Source organism: Mirounga angustirostris, unplaced genomic scaffold (genome assembly GCF_029215605.1).
Source record: "Mirounga angustirostris isolate CCGP_5_RB_7025 unplaced genomic scaffold, mMirAng1.0.hap1 SCAF_7, whole genome shotgun sequence".
Taxonomy (NCBI): domain Eukaryota; kingdom Metazoa; phylum Chordata; class Mammalia; order Carnivora; family Phocidae; genus Mirounga; species Mirounga angustirostris.
In genome coordinates this window covers 127,082,320-127,101,827 of record NW_026991715.1, presented here as the reverse complement: position 1 = coordinate 127,101,827, position 19,508 = coordinate 127,082,320, and the positions used below count along the sequence as shown (strand labels likewise).

General features: G+C 43.6%; 1 protein-coding gene across 1 annotated transcript; it reads right to left on the bottom strand.

Moving 5' to 3' along the window:
• Positions 1-2,563: 2,563 nt before the first annotated feature.
• PRLR (prolactin receptor) lies at positions 2,564-19,159 on the bottom strand. The gene is made up of 8 exons (XM_045887986.3): positions 19,036-19,159; positions 16,153-16,285; positions 14,653-14,822; positions 11,081-11,250; positions 8,745-8,886; positions 7,366-7,465; positions 6,311-6,380; positions 2,564-4,532 (listed from the first exon to the last, which is right to left on the bottom strand). The coding sequence occupies exons 1-8, from the start codon at positions 19,103-19,105 to the stop codon at positions 3,513-3,515; spliced, it is 1,875 nt and encodes a 624-aa protein (XP_045743942.2). The 5' UTR covers positions 19,106-19,159; the 3' UTR covers positions 2,564-3,512.
• Positions 19,160-19,508: the final 349 nt, after the last annotated feature.

Genomic DNA, 19,508 nt, shown 5'->3' with positions numbered 1-19,508 from the left:
CATACCTGCCTAACGGGATTGGTCTTAGGCACTTGGGAGAATGGACATTCTGTTAAATGTCAGGGACGCAGTTGATAATAACTTGTGCTCATGTTGAGGTGCCTTAAACCCGTTCGTTACAACTGACCAGAGAACATTTTGCAGCTGGGGTAAGAATCTTCCATAAATCACCCATTGGCTAGCCCGTCTCCATGTGCTTTGTAACTTGAATATTTAGGTGTTTGTTTATAAAAACATGACTTTTTATAATTCAGAGCATATGGCTCTTTAAACCAACTGTGCAATAGTGATTTATAATTCATCAGAAAGAAATAAAAACCAGAAGCCACAGTCAGATAGAAGAAAAGCGATTTGGGGCTGTTGGACTCAGCAAAAAATAAACATGGCTTGATTCAGTAAAAGATCATTTTTTTCTAAAAATCAGAGCCTCATTCAGTAGGTCTTAAAAAAAAAAATCTCATGCCTCCTCTCTACATACATACTTGCATGTTATCTCGGACTCTGATCCCGTACCTACGTAATTTACAGCATGCATGTGTCATATGTGAAGACCAACTAGAACTGATGATTTAAAAGTGAAATCAAAAAAGCACATCACTGGAGAGTACTTGTGTGTCTCTGATGAAGGGCAATTATTTGTTAGCTTCCTTACGATCAAAGCACTGGGTAAATTATCTTTGCTGGAAAATATTTAGTGAGTCATGAAATCAAGGAGCCAGAGTTTGAAAGGATATTCGAGATGATTGGCCTGCCATTTCCTTCAGAGGAAACTGAGGCCCAGGAAAGGCAATTACTCTAAGGCAAGAGAGCGGGGACTAGAACCCAGGTCTCTTGACCCTCAGTCTGCATCCTTCTGCTGCACCAGCTGGCTCCTTGGTAGGAAATGTGCCAGAGGATGGAAAAAAAAAAAAACCTACTTAATTCAAATAAAGAGTGTTAATTGACCATAGAATTGTAACCTTGGCTTACTTAATGAGTGGCTAATTGGGGTATTTTGGGGATTTACTTCAAGGTGAGTCTTTAACCAGGACATTTTTTTTTTTTTTCACACATGCCAAGTCATATGTCAAAACAGGTTATTTTTGAATTATCAGAGTAATTGAGATACATTTTGGAGGAGAATGGACTGTTTTGGGAAAAGTTTGTTCTGGACTGGCTTGGAAGGGCAGAGTCAATCCCAAGTGGAGTATATCCCCTGGCCCTCTTGGAGCTGTGTGTACTTTTGCCAAGTCATTGTCTATCATTCTGTAAATTTAAACCCTAAATGGGTTTTTAAAAAAGTATGCCTTCTCCTTATGTAGAGTGTCATTGAGGGCAAGTGAGACCTGACTTGTATTTCCGAGAGAGGATTGTCTCTAGGCACTAACGTACCTTTAGTGGAAATGGTCACCCAGGACAGTGCTTCTCAAACTTCCCTGTGTACATGAGTCATCTGAGGATCTTAGTACGATGCAGATTCGGATTCTGTAGGTCTGGGCAGGGGAGCTGAGAGTCTGCATTTCCAAGCGGTGCCAGGCGATGCTGAGACAGCTGGTCCTCAGGGCCTACTTTGAGTAGCAAGGACCTAGGGCACTGGATGAACTTGGACAACTTTCCCGAATGTTCTCTTCACCCTTAATGCTGGTCTATATTGGGAGAAGAGAGCTCAGATTGATTTACTTTGGCAACCCTGGAAGCCCTAGGGATGAGTTCACTTGCAAACATCAGGGCCACCGCGGAGCCCAGTTCCTGTCAGCATGGGCTTGCTGGGCTGGCATATTTAACTCCCAGGGGTGAGTGCAAATTCACTCCGTCCAGTTAGTGAGTGAACCCAGAGAATGGCTTTGCCATCAGATGAAATGAAAAACAGAGGGAGGCAGTGGGAGTCACGAGCGCTCTCTTTAAAATGGAGAGCCAGGCTTGTGGGAAGGCTGCCCTTGGAGCAGACTTGGAGACTCTTGCTACCAGACCCTGGCCGCCGTAGCTGTTGCCACTGCCCAGATGCCTGCTTCCTTAGAACTTCTATTTGAATGCTTCTGCTGGGACTGCTGTATCGGCCTCTGCCAGGATTTCGCAAATGGATCTGCTTCAGAGAGATACTAACTCCTGGCTTTGCTTACATTTTCTTGGCAGCCCAGGATTTCTCAGAACACCCAAACCAAACAAAACCCTCTCTCTAAAACAGTATGTGAGAGGTCATCACTCACCTTTTCAGGGTGGTTTTATGAATATTCACCCAGAGAAGAGCAGAAGCCCCAGAGTAGCCCTAAATTACAGAAGTAATTTCTGGTCTGTGGAAAGCCCTAAGCCTCTTGGCTGGCGACTGTTCAAAGTATCACAGAGATAGAATCAGATAAACTATACAACGCTGTGCTGGAAATTGAATATAATCATCCACTTCATATTCCTCAATGGGCTTTGGGTTGCTATGGCATTTCACTCCACAAACAGGGACTGTGTATACTATGTACTGCAAATACTCATTATAACCTCATAGCAGAACATACCATACCCGCTAAATACGTAAACAGCTGTACTGGGAAGATAGAAAATAGTTTTTTATTTTACCTAAGTGATAGAAAAATAGTCTTCAAAAATACATTGTGAAACTTACGGGTTTATATTAAAGTAGAATTTGTATGTACAGTAAGGCAGTATTTCCATTAGCATCCTGCTGTGATTATCTTTTAAAATTAGTCTTTGGGGATTTTTTTTTTTTTAACCTGACCGAAGACTAGGGTGTATAATAAATTCTCTCTTATGCTGAAACGAAACAGGAAAACATTTTAGAAGAATTTACCACATGAAACTCATTTACCTGTCATGTTAGAAAATTTCACTTTCCAAAACTATTTTCTCTAGAGGCTTCAGAATAAAATACAATTTAGGGGGAGAAAAAAAATATCCATGCTTAACAAATTCAAACCATTTTAAGAAAAAACTGGAGGCATCATTTTGGCTTGCATATTGGCAATGTATCACTAAGGTGATAGGAACTGATGTAAACAATGTGTCCGGTGTTCTGGAATGCATTCTTTCTTCAAATGGGTCGTATTTGGTTAATCCGAATAAAAATGAAAGAGGAGTGCAAAGGTTTGTTGGTTTTTTGAAAGCGGTTTTCATGGCATTTTTCTCACATCTATCATCTTCCTGTGGTAAACAACTGTGAGTATTTCATTTCCTTCGGTCACATACCAAACCATGAAAGCCCCTTCCAGAGAATATACCTATTGGCACTGTCCCTCAAAAATACTAAACGATGTACTTTTATTTCATTGAACACATAATTTTATAACTAAGAGCAAAAAAAAGTCAATCTACAAATCACAGGAAACAAAACAATTTGTTCTGGAATCAACTGTTGGAGAAAGAGGCAGCTGGTTGAAAATGGAGCACGAGGAGTGAACTATGGGCTGTATAGTGTCATCCTAACCACATTCTCGAGCATTCTCTAGTAGGGTACATTTCCTGTACTCTGTAGTGTTACCTGAAAAGAAATCACATTTTAACCAATCATTCCGTTAATCAAGCTATCACTGAAAGGAGTGCATAAAACACGTGGGATCCAGGTAATCCAACCCACCCAGCTGGAGTCCGCAGCTGCTTGGGGCCGAGGTGAAGGAGGCCAGGTCTTCTTCGGCTGGATTCTCTTGAAGAGATGGCGGAGCCTCCTTGGCTGGTTCTTCCAACGCAGCCAGGTTCTGAGCTCGCGGATCCTGCACTAACACCAGGATGTTGTTATCCATCACCCTGGACACCTTAGCGTACTCCTTACTGGCTTCAGGAGGACTGGGCTTCTCTGGCTGGTTGCTGTTCTCTTTGTGTTTTGGGAGCAATGACAGTGCTCCATCTTTGTTAACCTTGTGAATCTCCACGTAATCCAAGGGTTTCACAGAGATCAAAGGGGTTTTCTCCAGGGGTAACAGCCATGCTGTGCCTTGGTCAGTCTTGGAATGGAAGCTTTCTACTTCTCTCCGCTCAGCTGCCTTTTCCTCCCCTCCAGTCTCAGTGGTTTTTGAAGATCTTAAAGCGTGTGTGTCTGTTTTGCCCAACAAAGCGGCCGATGCCCCCGCCTTGCCCACAGCCAGCTTACACACATCAGCAATGTTGTGGTAAGAAGATCTGGGGCTGTGCTGGCTGGGGGGCTGTGGTAAAGGCCAGGTTGAGGATTTGGATCCGTCGGCAGGGAAATAGGGGATCTTGCCTTCCAAGCGTGTGCTCTGGGCATCCCAAGTGCAGGTAACCTTTGTTTGGGGATTCTCTGGCTTCTCAATGCCCTCAGGAATGTTACACGTGGAGGGATTTGCCCGGGCTTCCTCACACTTTTTAGACAAAAGGGAAGGGCTGTCGCAGCTGCCCCGGCCAGAGTCGCTGTCTGGATCCAGGGGTGTGGGCTTCATATCTTGATCCGGGTGTTTTGAATGGGCTGGCATCAGCTGCTGGTCCTCGCTGTCATCCACTTCTAAAAACTCCACCAGCAAGTCCTCACAGTCAGAAGTGGGAGGGAAGTCTTGGCACCCCAGGGCACTCAGCAGTTCCTCAGACTTGCCCTTCTAGGAAAAGGAGAGACGGCCGTTAGCTTCCTAACATTCGACGTCGGCCAAGCCCATGGTCCCGACTAGGGGCAAGTGGGATGTGCTAATGGCCTCGCGAAACTTCCCAAACGTCAGACATTTATGTACCAAGCTATCTAGAGTCACCTCCTGGACTACTCCTCATCTCATATTTTTCTTTCAGTTAATTCATGATTTTAACTTAGTCTCTTTCTAAGCAATAATGATTATGAGTTTAATGGGCAAGGAGTATATGCACATATAATAAACATGCACCTATCAAATATGACGTTTGTGAAACATCAAAAACCACAGTGCTCATGCCTGCATTTGGTGCCTTGGGACCCGCTGGCCCTGAGATCTGGTTGCTGGCCTCCTAACCAACTCCACCATCTTCTGGAGTCTGGCAGTGGTCAGCAGATTCTCGTCTCTCCCTTCTCTCTCAACTCCTCCTCTTCCTACTTCTTCCTTTCCCCTCCCTTCTCGTCCTACCCTATTCTTTCCTTTCCTTCTGCTCCACTTCCTGTCCCTCTCCCCTCCCCCTCTCTCCCTGCTGTCCCAGTTTCCTCCCTCTCCTCCTCTCTGTTCTCCTTCTTCTCCCCTCCTCCTTCCTCCTGCCTTCTCTTGTTTTTCACTCTTCTTCCTGATTGCTTGACTTAGGTCAGGTACTGGTACCCAAATCTTGACCCTATCACTTATTAAAGGGTACTGACTTTGGACAAGTTGCTCTATGGTCCTCACTTTCTCCATCTGTAAAATGGGAATAATAGTAGCCATCTGGGAGGGTTCTTCTGAAGATGAGAGGTAATTGTGATTAAGAATATGAAAACTTTTTTGTGTGTGTGACACCAACAGTAGTTATTTTATTATTAAGTCCCTGTGGCTACAAGGTCAAATTTCGAGCTAGACAGTGGTTAATTTACTTAGTTGAGATGTTCATGTTGGTTCTGTGCCGGTCAGTACTAGGATTGGGTAGCGAGGTAAGAGCACTGGACCAGGAGCCCAAGTTCTGGGGCTCTAAGCCCTGATCCCATATTTGCAAACTGAATGCAGTCAAGCCAAATTCTCTGGGACTCACTTTTCACATTCTTGTTGTGTTGTTAGCCTCACAGTGGCTGGGTCAAGTGATGTAATGTGCAGGTCATTGCTTTTAGATACATCAGTGTTAAGCTGAAGTCAAACTGAAACTATATATTTCAATCTGGACAGAAATGTAAAATGTTCTAACCCCTCTTTTTATGCAAAACACTTGAATTTAAATCCCTCTTGAATCAGCCTAAGTGGGCCCTGGCAAACACTAGCCCCCTTGTACTGATCCAGTCTCTACTGAGTGCTCAAAGTGAGCAACAATTACAAGAGGATATTGCAATTATGCAAAGAACATTCAAGTGAAAACTTTAACCGAAGTATGACAAAGGAGGTGGTGGTGGGTCCCTGTTTTGTATTAATTAAAATATTCACCCTCTTTCTAAATTGGTTATTTGCACAAAATGTTTATTTCTATGCTTATGAACAGACCTGGTAAAGCTAGCCAAGTATTACTATGTGTTTGCATGTTTTCTTGACTTTCTCTCCTTGCCCTCTGACGTCTAGTGTCTGAAGGTAAGGACCCTCACGCCTCCAGCCGTCTTTCTGGAAACATGCATGCTGAGGAGCAGGGCTGAGCTGGGCGGGGGCTGAGCCGGCCAGGTGGAATTGACGGGAATTGTGTGCGCCCGTGTAAAGGTCATTATTCCAAAGCGGTGACTCACACTACATTCCCCACCTCTTCCACTTACCTCCAGCAGATGAGCATCAAATCCTTTTATTTTTGGCCCAGGAACTGGTGGAAGGATGCAGGTCACCATGCTTTAAAATAATTTGTGAAAAAGAATTAGATGACTCACCTTCTCACTTTGTAATTTTTGAAAGATTAGTATTCTCTCTAACTACCTGCTACACGGACTACAGAGGACAGGAGTTAGATTTCTGGAGCTCTATGAGACTAACGATCAATGGTGAAGACAATAATTTTAGGGGCCTACATAGTATTTAACTCTGGCTCATTGAGGAGGCTGATGCTGAAATGAGTGGATTATTTGGACTACTTGCTTCTCTTGATTGGAGCTGCTTTTTTTTTAAATTTTTTTATTCTTATGTTAATCCCCATACATTACATCATTAGTTTTAGATGAAGTGTTCCATGATTCATTGTTTGTGCACAACACCCAGTGCTCCATGCAGAATGTGCCCTCCTCAATACCCACCACCAGGCTAACCCATCCTCCCACCCCCTCCCCTCTAGAACCCTGTTTGTTTTTCAGAGTCCATCGTCTCTCATGGTTCGTCTACCCCTCCGATTTCCCCCGCTTCATTCTTCCCCTCCCGCTACCTTCTTCTTCTTTTTTTTTCTTAACATATATTGCATTATTTGTTTCAGAGGTACAGATCTGAGAGTCAACAGTCTTGCACAATTCACGGCGCTTACCAGAGCACATACCCTCCCCAGTGTCTATCATCCAGCCACCCCATCCCTCCCACCCCACCCCCCACTCCAGCAACCCTCTGTTTGTTTCCTACAATTAAGAATGATTGGAGCTGCTTTTAATGGGGGTTTTACTAATGCACCACCGGGAACCTCAGTTTGATGGAAAGAGCACCAGCTCCAAAGGAGTCCATCCTGCTCCTTTCGCTAGCGCCGATAAAAGATTTTCTATGGGCGAGCACGCTGTAGCTAATGGCTCAAAGGAAGTGCTTGGCTTATGTGTAGGTTTTCAACATCTTTGCATTATCCTTTTTGGCTGCGATCCCTGACAACCATGATTGGGAGGAGGGTTGATAGACAGTGAAGTACCTATGGCCTTTCAAAGCCACAGCTGCGACCATAATCAGACAAATAACAGCAGAAAGAACGGCCACAAAGATCCACACGATGGTATCTTTCATGGTGACATCTACAAAGCAAACAGTCGGAAAGCTTTGATCACATGAAAGCATCATTAAAAACAAAACCAAAAAAACCCCAAATAAGCAAAAGTCATGAACAAAAGAGTTTCCCCCCCTTCCCTACCCCTCTTTTGATTTGAACAGCAATCCAAAGAGTGCTCAGGTCACTGAGTGCCTCAGTGACAGGTTTAATTTTTATTATTAAAGTTTAATACGTTGCATATAGTTTACAGTACTCTATAAATTTCAAAATCCTTTTACATATTATTTTATTTGGCCCTTTAGGAGGAAATTCAAAGTCACATGGCCCACTGCAGTAATAATAATAAAGGCCATCACGTATTAAGGTTTTGTTAACTAACCTCTTTACAAACACTGCCTGGTATATAAAGATGAGGACACGGAGACTCAAAGAGCGATTTCACCACAAACATGTCAACTATAAAGCTGCAGTTGGGATTTGAACCTGGATCTTCTGCCTCTGGACCTTGTGCTTTGATTTATTCAATAAGAGCCAGGGCTGAACTGGATGCACATGCAGATCTTATGACCCACATTTCAGGGCTGTTTCAAAGCCAAGCCGAAGCAGGTTTTGTACTTTGGCCAGGCAAGCTGGCAGAGGAGCTAGGCTTTGCCGTGGGGTTCCGGGTAAGACCGCAAACTTCACTGAGCTTCATTTTCCTCGCTTTTGATTCCTAACGCTAATCCTATTCTCTCTGAAGACCTGAGAGGGCTGGAAGGGCCAAACAAGGTGAAGACTTTATAAACCATAACATACTTTAGAAAAGCAAGATAAACCATTCTCTTGTGGAGCACAGGCTGCCATGTTTAACGGCACTTAGAACTGAGCGCCTCTTATACACTGTACCTTCATACAAGGGTCAAGATGTAATCGACCTCATGGACTGAAAATTGGTTCACGCCTTTGAGATGGCATACCACCTTACAAATTTTGGGACAACTAGATGATGACCTTGAGTGAATTAGAGGGATAGGGCAGATGGGGAGGGCAGAAAGGCTGACCATCAAGCCCTCTGAAACCTGCCAAGTCCGCATTTGTAGCCTTATCCTGGAAACTGGTCCTCACTGACAGTGACCTAGGGAGCAGTGCTACACTTCCAGGTGTCTTTGTATTGGATGGAGAGATGATAAACCCACCTCTATTTATTCTTCTGGCCAAGGCCTAAAATAGTTTCTCTCTTAGTAGTTTGTACATGCAAACTTACTAGATTCATTTTGTTTTAGAAATACTTTGGAGTATAGGCAAAGGGGAGGCAAGACACTCACCATTAGGTATCTGGATGGAGCTCTCTGGGCTCCACTCACTCCAGAATCCATGGTCTGGCTTGCAGCGAACCTGGACAAGGTATTTCTGTCCTGGATATAAGCTGAGAATCTTAAACTGAGTCTGCTGCCCAGCAAAATGAGTCTAGGGACAAACAAGGAAGATAGAAGTCACTCTGACTTGTGTTATATTTCTTCATAGACGTTTCCTCTAGATAATAAACTATTGGAGAACCGAGGCCAGCAGATTCAATTTTGTAGATAAATCTCTGTTCTTCTCATCATTTCACCCTCCTAGCTCATTTTTTCCTCCTCGCATTGCTCACACAAAAATTAACGGGTTTTCTAACTCTCCATGGGGAACACTATCGACATAGAGTCAAATATTCTGCTCCCTATCCTCTACCCCCTTCTAAATTCTAGTCTGTGGAGGACAGCCGGTGAATACAATTGAAAAATGGTTATTGGTTATTTTGTCAACCCTAATAATTTTATTGATTCAAGGATTACCAATTAGTATAAAGCCCCTAGGTGAAAGAGAACCAGGCCTTCAAGTTTGTTGAAACAATAGCATACAAGAGAAACATAACTTTACAATTGAGGGATCAGGTTGTCACCTCTCTGATCCCAGAGTTGGCCTTAGAGTCATTTCTGGTGGGTTAACCAGATGATTTCCATCTCCTGGCACGAAGGATCTAATATCACCTCTGAAGTGCTCTTGCTAAAAATTGTTCAACCTGAATCTGATCAAGTTTTTAGATCTAATTGTCTGGTTACAGGAAATACAGGGGCAGAGAAATTAGCCAAATGACCTCACAGAGAACTCATCAGACAAATGCAGAAGATGGGACATCATCTGAGCATGCTGAGATGGAAACAATAGAACAACCAGCCACAACGTGTGGTCTTGGAGTGGATTCTGGTTTGGACAAACTAGCTGTTAAAGATATTTTTTGAAGCAACTGGGGGAGTCTACGGCCATACCACCCTGAATGCGCCGGATCTCATCTGATCTCGGAAGCTAAGCAGGGTCGGGCCTGGTTAGTACTTGGATGGGAAGCAATTGGGGAATTAAAATATGGACTGGCTATTAAATGTTATTAAGAAATTTTAATTAATTTTCTAAGTGTGATCCTATTATTTTGGCTATATTTGGAAATGTTCCCTTTTTAAAAAATTTGCATTGTTATCATCGCTAATGGGTTTGAGAGTATCTTTTTTAAAATTGAAGCATAATTAACATACAAGTGTTACATTAGTTTCAAGTGTACAATATAATGATTCAACAATTGTATACATAACTCAGTGCTCATCCCAATAAGTGTACTCTTCATCCCCTTCACCTATTTCGTCCATCCTCCAGCCTACCTGCCCTCTGGCAACCACCAGTTTGTTCTCTGTATTTAAGAGTCTGTTTTTTTGTTTGTCTCTTTGTTCTTTGTTTGTTCATTTGTTTTGTTCCTTAAATTCCACATATGAGTGAAACCAAATGTTCCCTTTTTTTCTTTTTAAATTTTAAGCAGGCTCCATGCCCAATGTGGGGCTAGAACTCACAACCCTGAGATTAAGAGTCACACACTTCACTGCCTGAGCCACCCAGGCACCCCTCAAATGTTCTCTTTTTAAAAGAGACATATACAGGGTAAGGGAAGGAAAACCGACTGGGAAGAAATCAGAGAGGGAGACAAACCATGAGAGATTCTGGACTCCAGGAAACAAACCAGGAGGGGGGTGGGGGATAAGGTAGCTGTGTGATGGGTATTAAGGATGGCATGTGTTGTGATGAGTACTGGGTGTTATACGCAACTACTGAATCATTGAACACTACAACAAAAACTAATGATGTACTATATATTGGCTAATTGAACATAATAATAAAAAAATAAATAAAAATAAAAGAAACATATACTAAAATATTTAAGAGTAGACTATTATAATGCCTGTAATTTACTGCATTATTTCTTCCTTACATTGAAGTATTTGCAAGTGAATAAAAATACCATTGATCATGGACTGGTTACACTGAGACTTTTTCCTCCTACTTAGTGCCACGTAAGTACACTCACAAGTGTCTCAATCTAAGATATCCTGAGGGAGGTGGGTTGGATACCTGGTGGAAGACCTGTTCAGTGCAAGGAGCTAGCTTTGGGTGAGTATGAAGATGACCCCCATCAATCCCAGTGGAGGGGAGGAGGCCCTTCCACGTTGGGGTGGGTCACATCAGCATCAAGAGGGCAACAGGGTTACCCCAAAATGAGGAGGAATGACTTATTCTCAGCTGCGAGGGCTTCATCTTTGCCAAGGACCTGTTTCTTTCCAAAAGCTTCTAGTTGACTCACCTCCCACTCAGTTGCTTTCTCAGGTTTTAACCGAATTTCATACTGGAGTGTGAGCCAACCAGATCTAACGTCAACCAGGGTGGGTGGGTACCATTTCATCCACAGATATGGTTTTTTGTCTTCTGGCTGTTTTAATTCCAAAGTTAGGTTCACAGGAGGGTCTGGTTCAACTGTAGACAGGAAAGAAACTCCACATTTAGTAAAAGTGGTATCTGCACACAGAACCGTATGACTTAGAGGCGGCTCTCTCTACTGTTTCACTCCACTGTGGTTATGAGACTCTCGGCATTTGATATCAGGTGCTGGTCAGCAGAACTGGGGTTAAGTTGAAGCAAGCAAGATGCAAAATTTAAGAAGGCACAAATGGCCAAGAAGCATAGGAAAGAGGCTCAAAAGTCATTGAGACATGCAAGTCAAAACCACAACGAGATACCATTTCATACCCGCTAGCATGGCTAGAATTCAAAGAGTGAAAAATAATAAGTGTTGGTGAGGACACTGGAGAAACTGGAACCCTCGTCCATTGTTGATGGGGATGTAAAGTGGTACAGCCACTGTAGAAAAAAGTCTAGAAGTTACCTAGAAAGTTAAATGTGGTATTACCATGTCACCCATCAACTTCACTCCTATGTATATACCCAAAAGAATTGAAGGCAGGTGTTCAAACAAAAACTTGTACCTGAGTGTTCATAATACCCATTAAATGTCCATAATATCCTATCCAGAATAGCCAATAGGTGGAAACAACCCAAATGTCCATCAACTGATGAATGGATAAATAATGTCTATATCATGGAACATGATTCAGCCACAGAGGGAAGGAAATACTGATACACGCTAGAACATAGAGGAATCTTGAGAACATTATGCTAAGTGACAGAAGGCAGACACAAAAGGCCACATACTATATGATTCCAGAATAACCAAATCTATAGAGACAGAAAGCAGACTAGTGGTTGTTCTGGGGCTGGGATAAAGCGGGGAATCCAGAGTAACTGGTTAATGGGTATGAAGTTTCCATTTGGAGTGGTGAAAGTGTTCTGGAACTAGATAGTGATGGTTGCATAACCGTGTGAATGAACTAATACCACCGGATTTCACATTTTAAAATGGGTAAAATGGTGAATTTTATGTTATGTGAATTATGCCATACACACAAAAATAAGGAGGCACTTACTCTCAGGTTCCTTTAAGTACAGGTCTGTGAGTAGCCCTGAAGAGTGCCTTGGGTACCAGCTTGTCTTACCCTAATCTCAGTCCTGCTGGTCAGTAATATCTTCTTGATTCATTTATTACCTCCTCAAGTCAGTCTCCATGCCAGGGGGGGATGTGAGTGTAATTGTAGTATATTTGGCATTATAACCTACAGTTGTCTAAAAAAGTGAACTTTAGAACATTCGCCACTAATCCTAATGCTTATATGTTAATAAGTAAATGCCTAAGAAAGATCATTTTATATGTACTTACTAAACAAACATCATCTGTATACTGAGAAATGCCTCTGATCAAAAACCACTGGTACAAAACTGCCAGCAAAATGTTTAGGATGAATCCTTGAAAGCACAGTTTCTCAACCTCAGCATTATGTATCTTGGACCAGACTCTTCTTCATTGGTGGGTTAGGGTGGGTGCGTGGGGTGCCGTCCTGAGCACTGTAGGCTGCTTAGCAGCATTTGTGGCCTCTACCCATTAAATGTCCATAATATCCTGAGAGCTCTTCCCGCGGTTGCGATAATCAGAGATGTTTCCCGTCATTGCTAAATATCCTGGGGGAGGCAACATAGCCCCGAGTTGAGAATCACTGCTTTCAAGCATCTTCAACATTGCTAAATGTAATTCAAGGGCAGTAGGAACAAGAACAAGAACAAAATCTATTTCTGAGAGATTATCTGTCAATATTGTCATTCTGAACTGCGGGTTATCACTGGATGAGACTCAGGCTGATAGAAAATGTACTGTGGTTAATACTGATTAAAAAAAAAATTTTTTTTTTTTTTTTGAAGAGAGTCCCAAGCAGGCTCCACACCCAGCTCAGAGCCCGACATGGGGCTCCATCTCACAACCCTGAGATCATGACCTGAGCTGAAATCAAGAGTTGGGCATAAACTGACTGATCCACCCAGGCACCCACACTGATTTTTAGATGAATTCTATGGCATCAGCATAGAATTCCTGTCATCAACACTGTATGATGTAGGGTGATATGAGAGTTCCATAAACCCTTCTTCCATTATTTTGGAAAATACAGCCCAACAATTTTTCACCAGAGAATTTGTTTTCCACAGCTCATGTGAAATTGATGCCCTCATCGATTTCACTTTTTAAATGCACTACTCTCTAGTGATTCCGTTTTTTGTGACTACATTCATTGTAGCAATGGCTCATTTCAGAACTTCTTTTGCTTTTGCTGTTTTGCCCTCATATGTTAAATCTGTAAGAGAGAGCCCACGACAAAGGAATTATTTGGCATTTAGCATCTTCAAGACTTTGTATCTCAAGTAATTTATATGACTAGAATTTATTTTATTCCTACTTGCCACTGGGGTTGCCTTTCTGAGTTTCTTAAACTAAGATCACATTCAGTTTCCACCCCCAGGCTCATTCCAGTGATTTGCTGCAAGAGAAATTATTTAAGTGTGTACTGGTTGGTGTTGGAAGCTTTTCTAGTTTTTAAGGATAAACCACTGATAACATGCCATTGGGATGATATGCAAGTGAACACTTCAGAATCCTAATCTGATTTTCCTTGCTGAGTGGTGTTCGGTAAATCCAGAAGACTTGGGTAAACATGAACCTAATTAGCTATTCCCTAGATTATTACCCAAGATGAAGGCTGAACCCCAGCCTGGCCAAGCCATCTCTTGTCCTAAGATTCCCTTTGTCACCCCTGCCACACCGTCCAGGCCACTACAGTGATGCCTGATTGCCCTGCAGCTCACTGTTGATCATGCAAAGCCAGAAGCAGCGTTTGGGTTGACTTTGTTTTACTTTGCTAATGACTTCTCCAAACGTTGTACTTGTGATCTTGGCCTTCAGCCTGTTGTTCAAGTAGTAGTATTTACTCCTCAAATTATTTATTTTTAAAATAATAGCTCCAGTTGCTAAGAAGCACAGGTATATTGAGAATTGAATTTGGGGGAAATCGGTTTGGCGCAATCTCTGTGGGTGCAGAAGCAGATGAACACCTTCTAGGAGCTGCTACTCCATGGAGCAGCTCTGTGTTCCATCGGGAGAGAGAAAGTAAGGGAGAAGGGGACATCGGTTGCAGGAGGAGGGCTGGAGGGAAGGAGTGATAAGGGATGCATAAGCAGAACATTCCTTCTGGATGCAAGAGGATGAGAAGAAGGGTTAAGGGAAAGCACAGAAGCATAAGGATCCCACGTGCCAGTCCTATTGCCATGAATGACTTGATAAAAATTGGTTTGAGAAACTCAGTTGAGAAGGATATTGTAAAATTTCTGATCTTTCATTTTGGGGATGCAACCAAAAGCCAAGAAGACTCAAATTGAGTTTGACTATTGGTAAATCAATAACTGAATAACACATTCCTTACCTGTCACCCTTCCCCTTACCTATGTAAGTCACGTCCACATAACGTGGATCTGAGGAACTGCTTCCCATCTGGTTTGTGGCATTTATTGTGATGATGTACATTGTCCATATGGAGGTGTGCTTCTTGTTGAAGTAACAGGAATTGGGGCCACTGGTTATGTAGTCTGGACATTCGTGTGTGATTGTCTCTCTGCAATGAGTAATATATTAGCAATGAATAAGAAAGTAGTAAACAGAGTTTAATCTCCCGAGTAGATTAGTAACACTGGCTTTTGGGGATCAGACATTTGGGATGCAAGAACCAGAGTGAGGAACAACTCCCCAAACTTCTGTGTCCTGCCCATGTCAGCCGGGGGTGAGACAAGAAAGAGGGTGCCAGAGATGGTGGAAGGGTTACGTGAGGTCCTCAGTGACTCTGCTGCTCATCAACACCTCCCTTCGATAGGTTTTTGTGGGCTTTGGGATATATGCCCCCTGCCAATAAATGCTTGAGCTCTCGATGGCCAAGGCGCCGCCCTATCCAGGGAACTGCTGCTGGTCATCTCAGGAAATGTGACTCTCCCTGGTACATACATCCCGGGGGCCATGCACGACGTACCATTTATTGTGCATATGTGTTGAATTACATTTCATTAAAAAAAGATGAAAGAGGGTAAGCATTGCCATCAGTATATTCCAGATTGCCCTAAGTCAGCAACAGAGTAACATGACTAAGAAAGGAGCTATTTCAGGACCAGGTGGCCTCATTAGGCTGCTCACATGTAGACGTCAGGGCCTCAACGCAAGACACAGCACAAGGTGTGAAGGCTTATTTCATTTTGGTTGTCAGTTTGAGTTCCTGAACTCTATTTACATGATACTCCTCCAGGTCCCAGAAGGGATGACAGCGTTGTGTACAACAAAGTGCCGTCTTTGGGATGTGGGTCAGCTGTTGCAACCGGTAAATGCTTTTTTCACTGAGGAAGGATACAGCCCTCCTGGGCTTTCCAGGATGGTTTCATTGTGAGCAAAACAAGATCCTCACCCAGAGATGACCTTGTTTAGCCCTCACTGCAACCTTAGCTCCAAATATGCCCTCTGGAAGATCAGAGATCCTGGATCAGCAAATGCTAAGGAAAAAATCCTTACCTCTCTTGGCTTATAGGGCTCTTTCTTGGTCCAAAGGATTACATGATAATCCTCTGAGATTGCAAAAGTAACAAATGGCACAAGGTTTACATCTAAAAGTAACTAGCATTTAGGAAAGATCCATATGTGACCTTGGGATACAACCTAACCTTGGGACAGACACTGGGAATAATGCTGTACTATATTGCTGGGGTAGCGGATGACCTTATATACATGGAGAGAGCTCGTCAAGGACATTAACAGGAGAGTGTAGGCATGGGCAGTGAAGTTCTTTTCCCCGGTGGTAGGAGCCTTACTCATGCCAATCCAGGGGAGTGCGGTAACTCTAACTTTAGGCCGGGAGATTGAGAGCAGTCACGTGGCAGTTGATAGGAGAGAAGAGAACTTTTTACCCTTCCTTGTGGTACATCAGCGTGTAATTAGTAGGAAGTCCTCCGTCTTCCCCAGGTTTCCACCAGCAGGTGAATGTTTCCTTTTCAGGAGAACGACATTTAAAGATCTCAGGTTTTCCAGGAGGTGATTGTCCTAGAAAAAGCCAGAAGTCACTTAGGAACAAGGTGCGTTCAACCATTGGACCCTCCTGCTGGTGACAGAAGCAGACTGATGGGACAAGGTCAGTGATGAGGTGTGAGGGGGCCTAAGGGTGGGGTGCTCAGAAATGCCAGCAACATTCCTCTGTGGGCTGTCCCAATGTTGGCAGGACTGAGAGAGAGAGAGCTGTGTGTGTGTGTGTCCTGTGAGGTAGAGATGGCCACTAACTAGGATGGGTCACTAACTGTAAAATTCCAACAGAGTGAACATGAAGGGTGAGCTGGATGCATGTGGACTGAAGAGTATGTGGCCCTTCCGCAATCCCAGAGTCTATGCAGCTGACATCCTCCCATAGCAGAAGGGTGACCATGAAAAGAATTCTGCCCCAGGCACAAGCATCCTGGGACACTTTGCTGACACAGTGCTCTCTGGCACTTCTCCATCTGCTCATGACTCTCCATTTTTCTGCCATTCCCACACAATTAACTCCATCTGGGACCTTCTGTTTTTTTTTTTTCTCTGCATCATTGACGCTCCTTTGGCTGCTCCCCTCCCCTCCCCTATCTTCTCCTTTCCTTCCTGTTTCCCTTCACTTTTCCTTGATTCCATTTGGCTTGGACCTCTGACCCAGCCTCACCGTCTATCTCCTCATTCTCCTGCCCCCATTTCCGATTCTTGTTTTTTAGTCCTTTTTGTCTTATATTTCCCTCTTTCCCCTTGGGTTCTTTTGTGGTGAGTTGGCAAAGGGCTTCCTTGTAGTTCTCTGGCTCTTTCTGGTGGGGGGAGGCATGGTAAAAGGTGGGGGAGTGGCTAGCTGTTCTGGTTACCAGCTACCATTATTATCCAAGAGCCATATCTCAACCCAGCTGGAAGCTAGAAGGTCTGAATAAGGTGATGGGGAAAGTACGATGTCAAAAGGATGGGGTTTTTCAGTTGCTGAATCCCCAAAAATCTTGATGACCTGGCCCCCTCTCCTCTTCCTTGTCTGTCAGATCCAAAGAGGAAAAGGGTGGCCCTGGGCATTTGCCTTGTGCTGCTAGGCAGGACCCCCATTTTGCCCATCCACATAACTAACCCCAGGTGATCTTCCTTTTGGCCGAGTTGGATGACTGACTGTTTAGTTCAGAAAATCAGCAGCAGAGAGGAGAGTTTTTGAAAGGTGTCAGTCTCAGCAATTCAGGGGTGTTCTCTCTGTTTTCTCTTACACTTGTCTCCCCCCACCCCTTCCCACTGGTTCCTGGCCAGAACTTCTCTCTGAGCACCAGATCAGAAAGAGTAAGTTTGGAGGAGAACATGCATGGGAAGAGGGGACACCAGGCAAAACTGGCCAGGAGGTCATGGAATGATATGATGCAGTGCACAGGCTGGGGCTGAGGACAGCAGGCTGATCGTGTCAGTGTGGGCTAAGCTACCCTCTAGCTCCCAGCCACCCTGAAAACCATCAAAGAATTATAGGAAACCTTAAAACTCCATGCCAGCCAGCCTGGGGTTAGGTCTGCCAAAATTTGTAACATTGTTTATGCTCCAGGGAAAATTTCTTTAGGATAATGTCACAGGTTGAAGTGATTTGTTTGTTGTGTTTTGTTGTGGCTGGGGACGAGCATGTGGGACAGAAAGAAAATTAAAAAAAAAAAAGACCAAACCCAAACCCTATGGCTCAATAATGAGCATCCTCAGAAGCCAATTAAGGCAACTGTTGATTCTTTGAGTACTTAAAAGTTTCTCTATGGATTATGCTGATCTCTGCTCTCTTTTTTCTCTCTCTGGAAGCTTATCTTTTTCACATTTCACTGGTTATTCATGGTACCTCTAGGAAATTCAGGAGAGGAGAGCACAGTTGTGAAATTACAACTAGTCAAATGTTCCTTTCACTCACTTTAGCAGAGACAGTGAAAATCAATGGACTGTCTCACTATCTTTATAAAATGCACACAGAGGGACAACCACCTAGGTACCGTACACACTTACGTCCACATTAGAGCCCACCTCACAAACACACACATGCACAGCCCCCCCGCCCCGACACCTTTGCAGCTGCATACTCCGAAGGACACTTGGGAACATACATGGAAATATACACATACATGGAGGCACACACACTGGTATACACAGAGAAGCATTTGCAATCAGATACACATAGAGAAGTTAATACACACAGAAGTATATTCAAAAGTATCCACACTCAAAGATGCACAGAGCTGGGCGCACAGAAATGTACATACGCCAGCATGCACACTCTAGCTGTGAACTTCATTTCTCCCATTAGCCCAGATAATAGAGTTAGCTACATGTTTCCCACCATATAACAGCAATCCCTTTTATCTCTTTACTGTTTTTCAAAGATTTTCCACGTACACTATTTCATCGCAGGTGGAGGGAACATCATAGTCCTCACTTTGAAAATGTGGAAACCCAGAGAGATTAGGTGATTGGCTCAAGGTCACATAGCTAGTAGCAGCTGACAGCAGCTGGACTGAGACTCTGGTCTTGTCGTTCATACGAGATGCTTCGCTATAGTCCCGGGGTGAGGACAGAAGGCAGAGCACAGGGACACGCTTTTGCATTCACTGCATTCATTCTTTTGCATTAATTTCTGCATTGATTTTAATGCCAAAAATGTTGCAGATAATTTAGTAGCAGCCAATGACATTTTCATCTCTTGTAACTGCAGGATGAGATGGACTCTCCACCCTCTCGAGAAACACCCCAGGGAATTAAAGAGAGCAGGACAGCCCCTTACTTACCATTCAGGAGACTGGTGTTGAGAAAAAGTAGCAAAATGAAAACAGCTGTGGATGCCACACTTTCCTTCATTTTGGCTCCTTTCTCTTTCTACAGGAAATGTATCAGACGTTCACTGAAAGAGAAGGCACCGGGCAACTTTTGTAAAGTAACACTCTGGCCAGGCACACGCCCCACTTTATTCTGGGTGTTTGCAACTGATCCTTGCTCCTTGCTTAATGTGAATGACAAAACAGGAGGAAAGGAATGTAGGAAAATGTAACATGGTTGGATGGCTTGGCTCAGAAGCATCCATGCACACATGCTAGGAAAAATTCTACCACCAGAGGTCACCACATGACAATGTTCACGGGCAGCCGCGGGGCCGCCGCTCTTGTGCGCAGAGCCCCCAAGAAAAAGTGTCCTCTTTCCACCCTGTGGTCACTTAACCATATATCACCCATTTTACGTGACACAGATTGCATGCCCTACAAGA

Bases quoted from the DNA above. Each gene is read 5' to 3' on its own strand.
- PRLR (XM_045887986.3), bottom strand. From the start codon at position 19,105: ATGAAGGAAAGTGTGGCATCCACAGCTGTTTTCATTTTGCTACTTTTT. The intron at 14,823-16,152 runs GTAAAAAGTTCT...TACTCATTGCAG, and splicing joins CTGATGTACCACAAGGAAGG to AGAGACAATCACACACGAAT. The intron at 11,251-14,652 runs GTAAGGGGAAGG...TCCTGTCTACAG, and splicing joins TGTGGACGTGACTTACATAG to TTGAACCAGACCCTCCTGTG.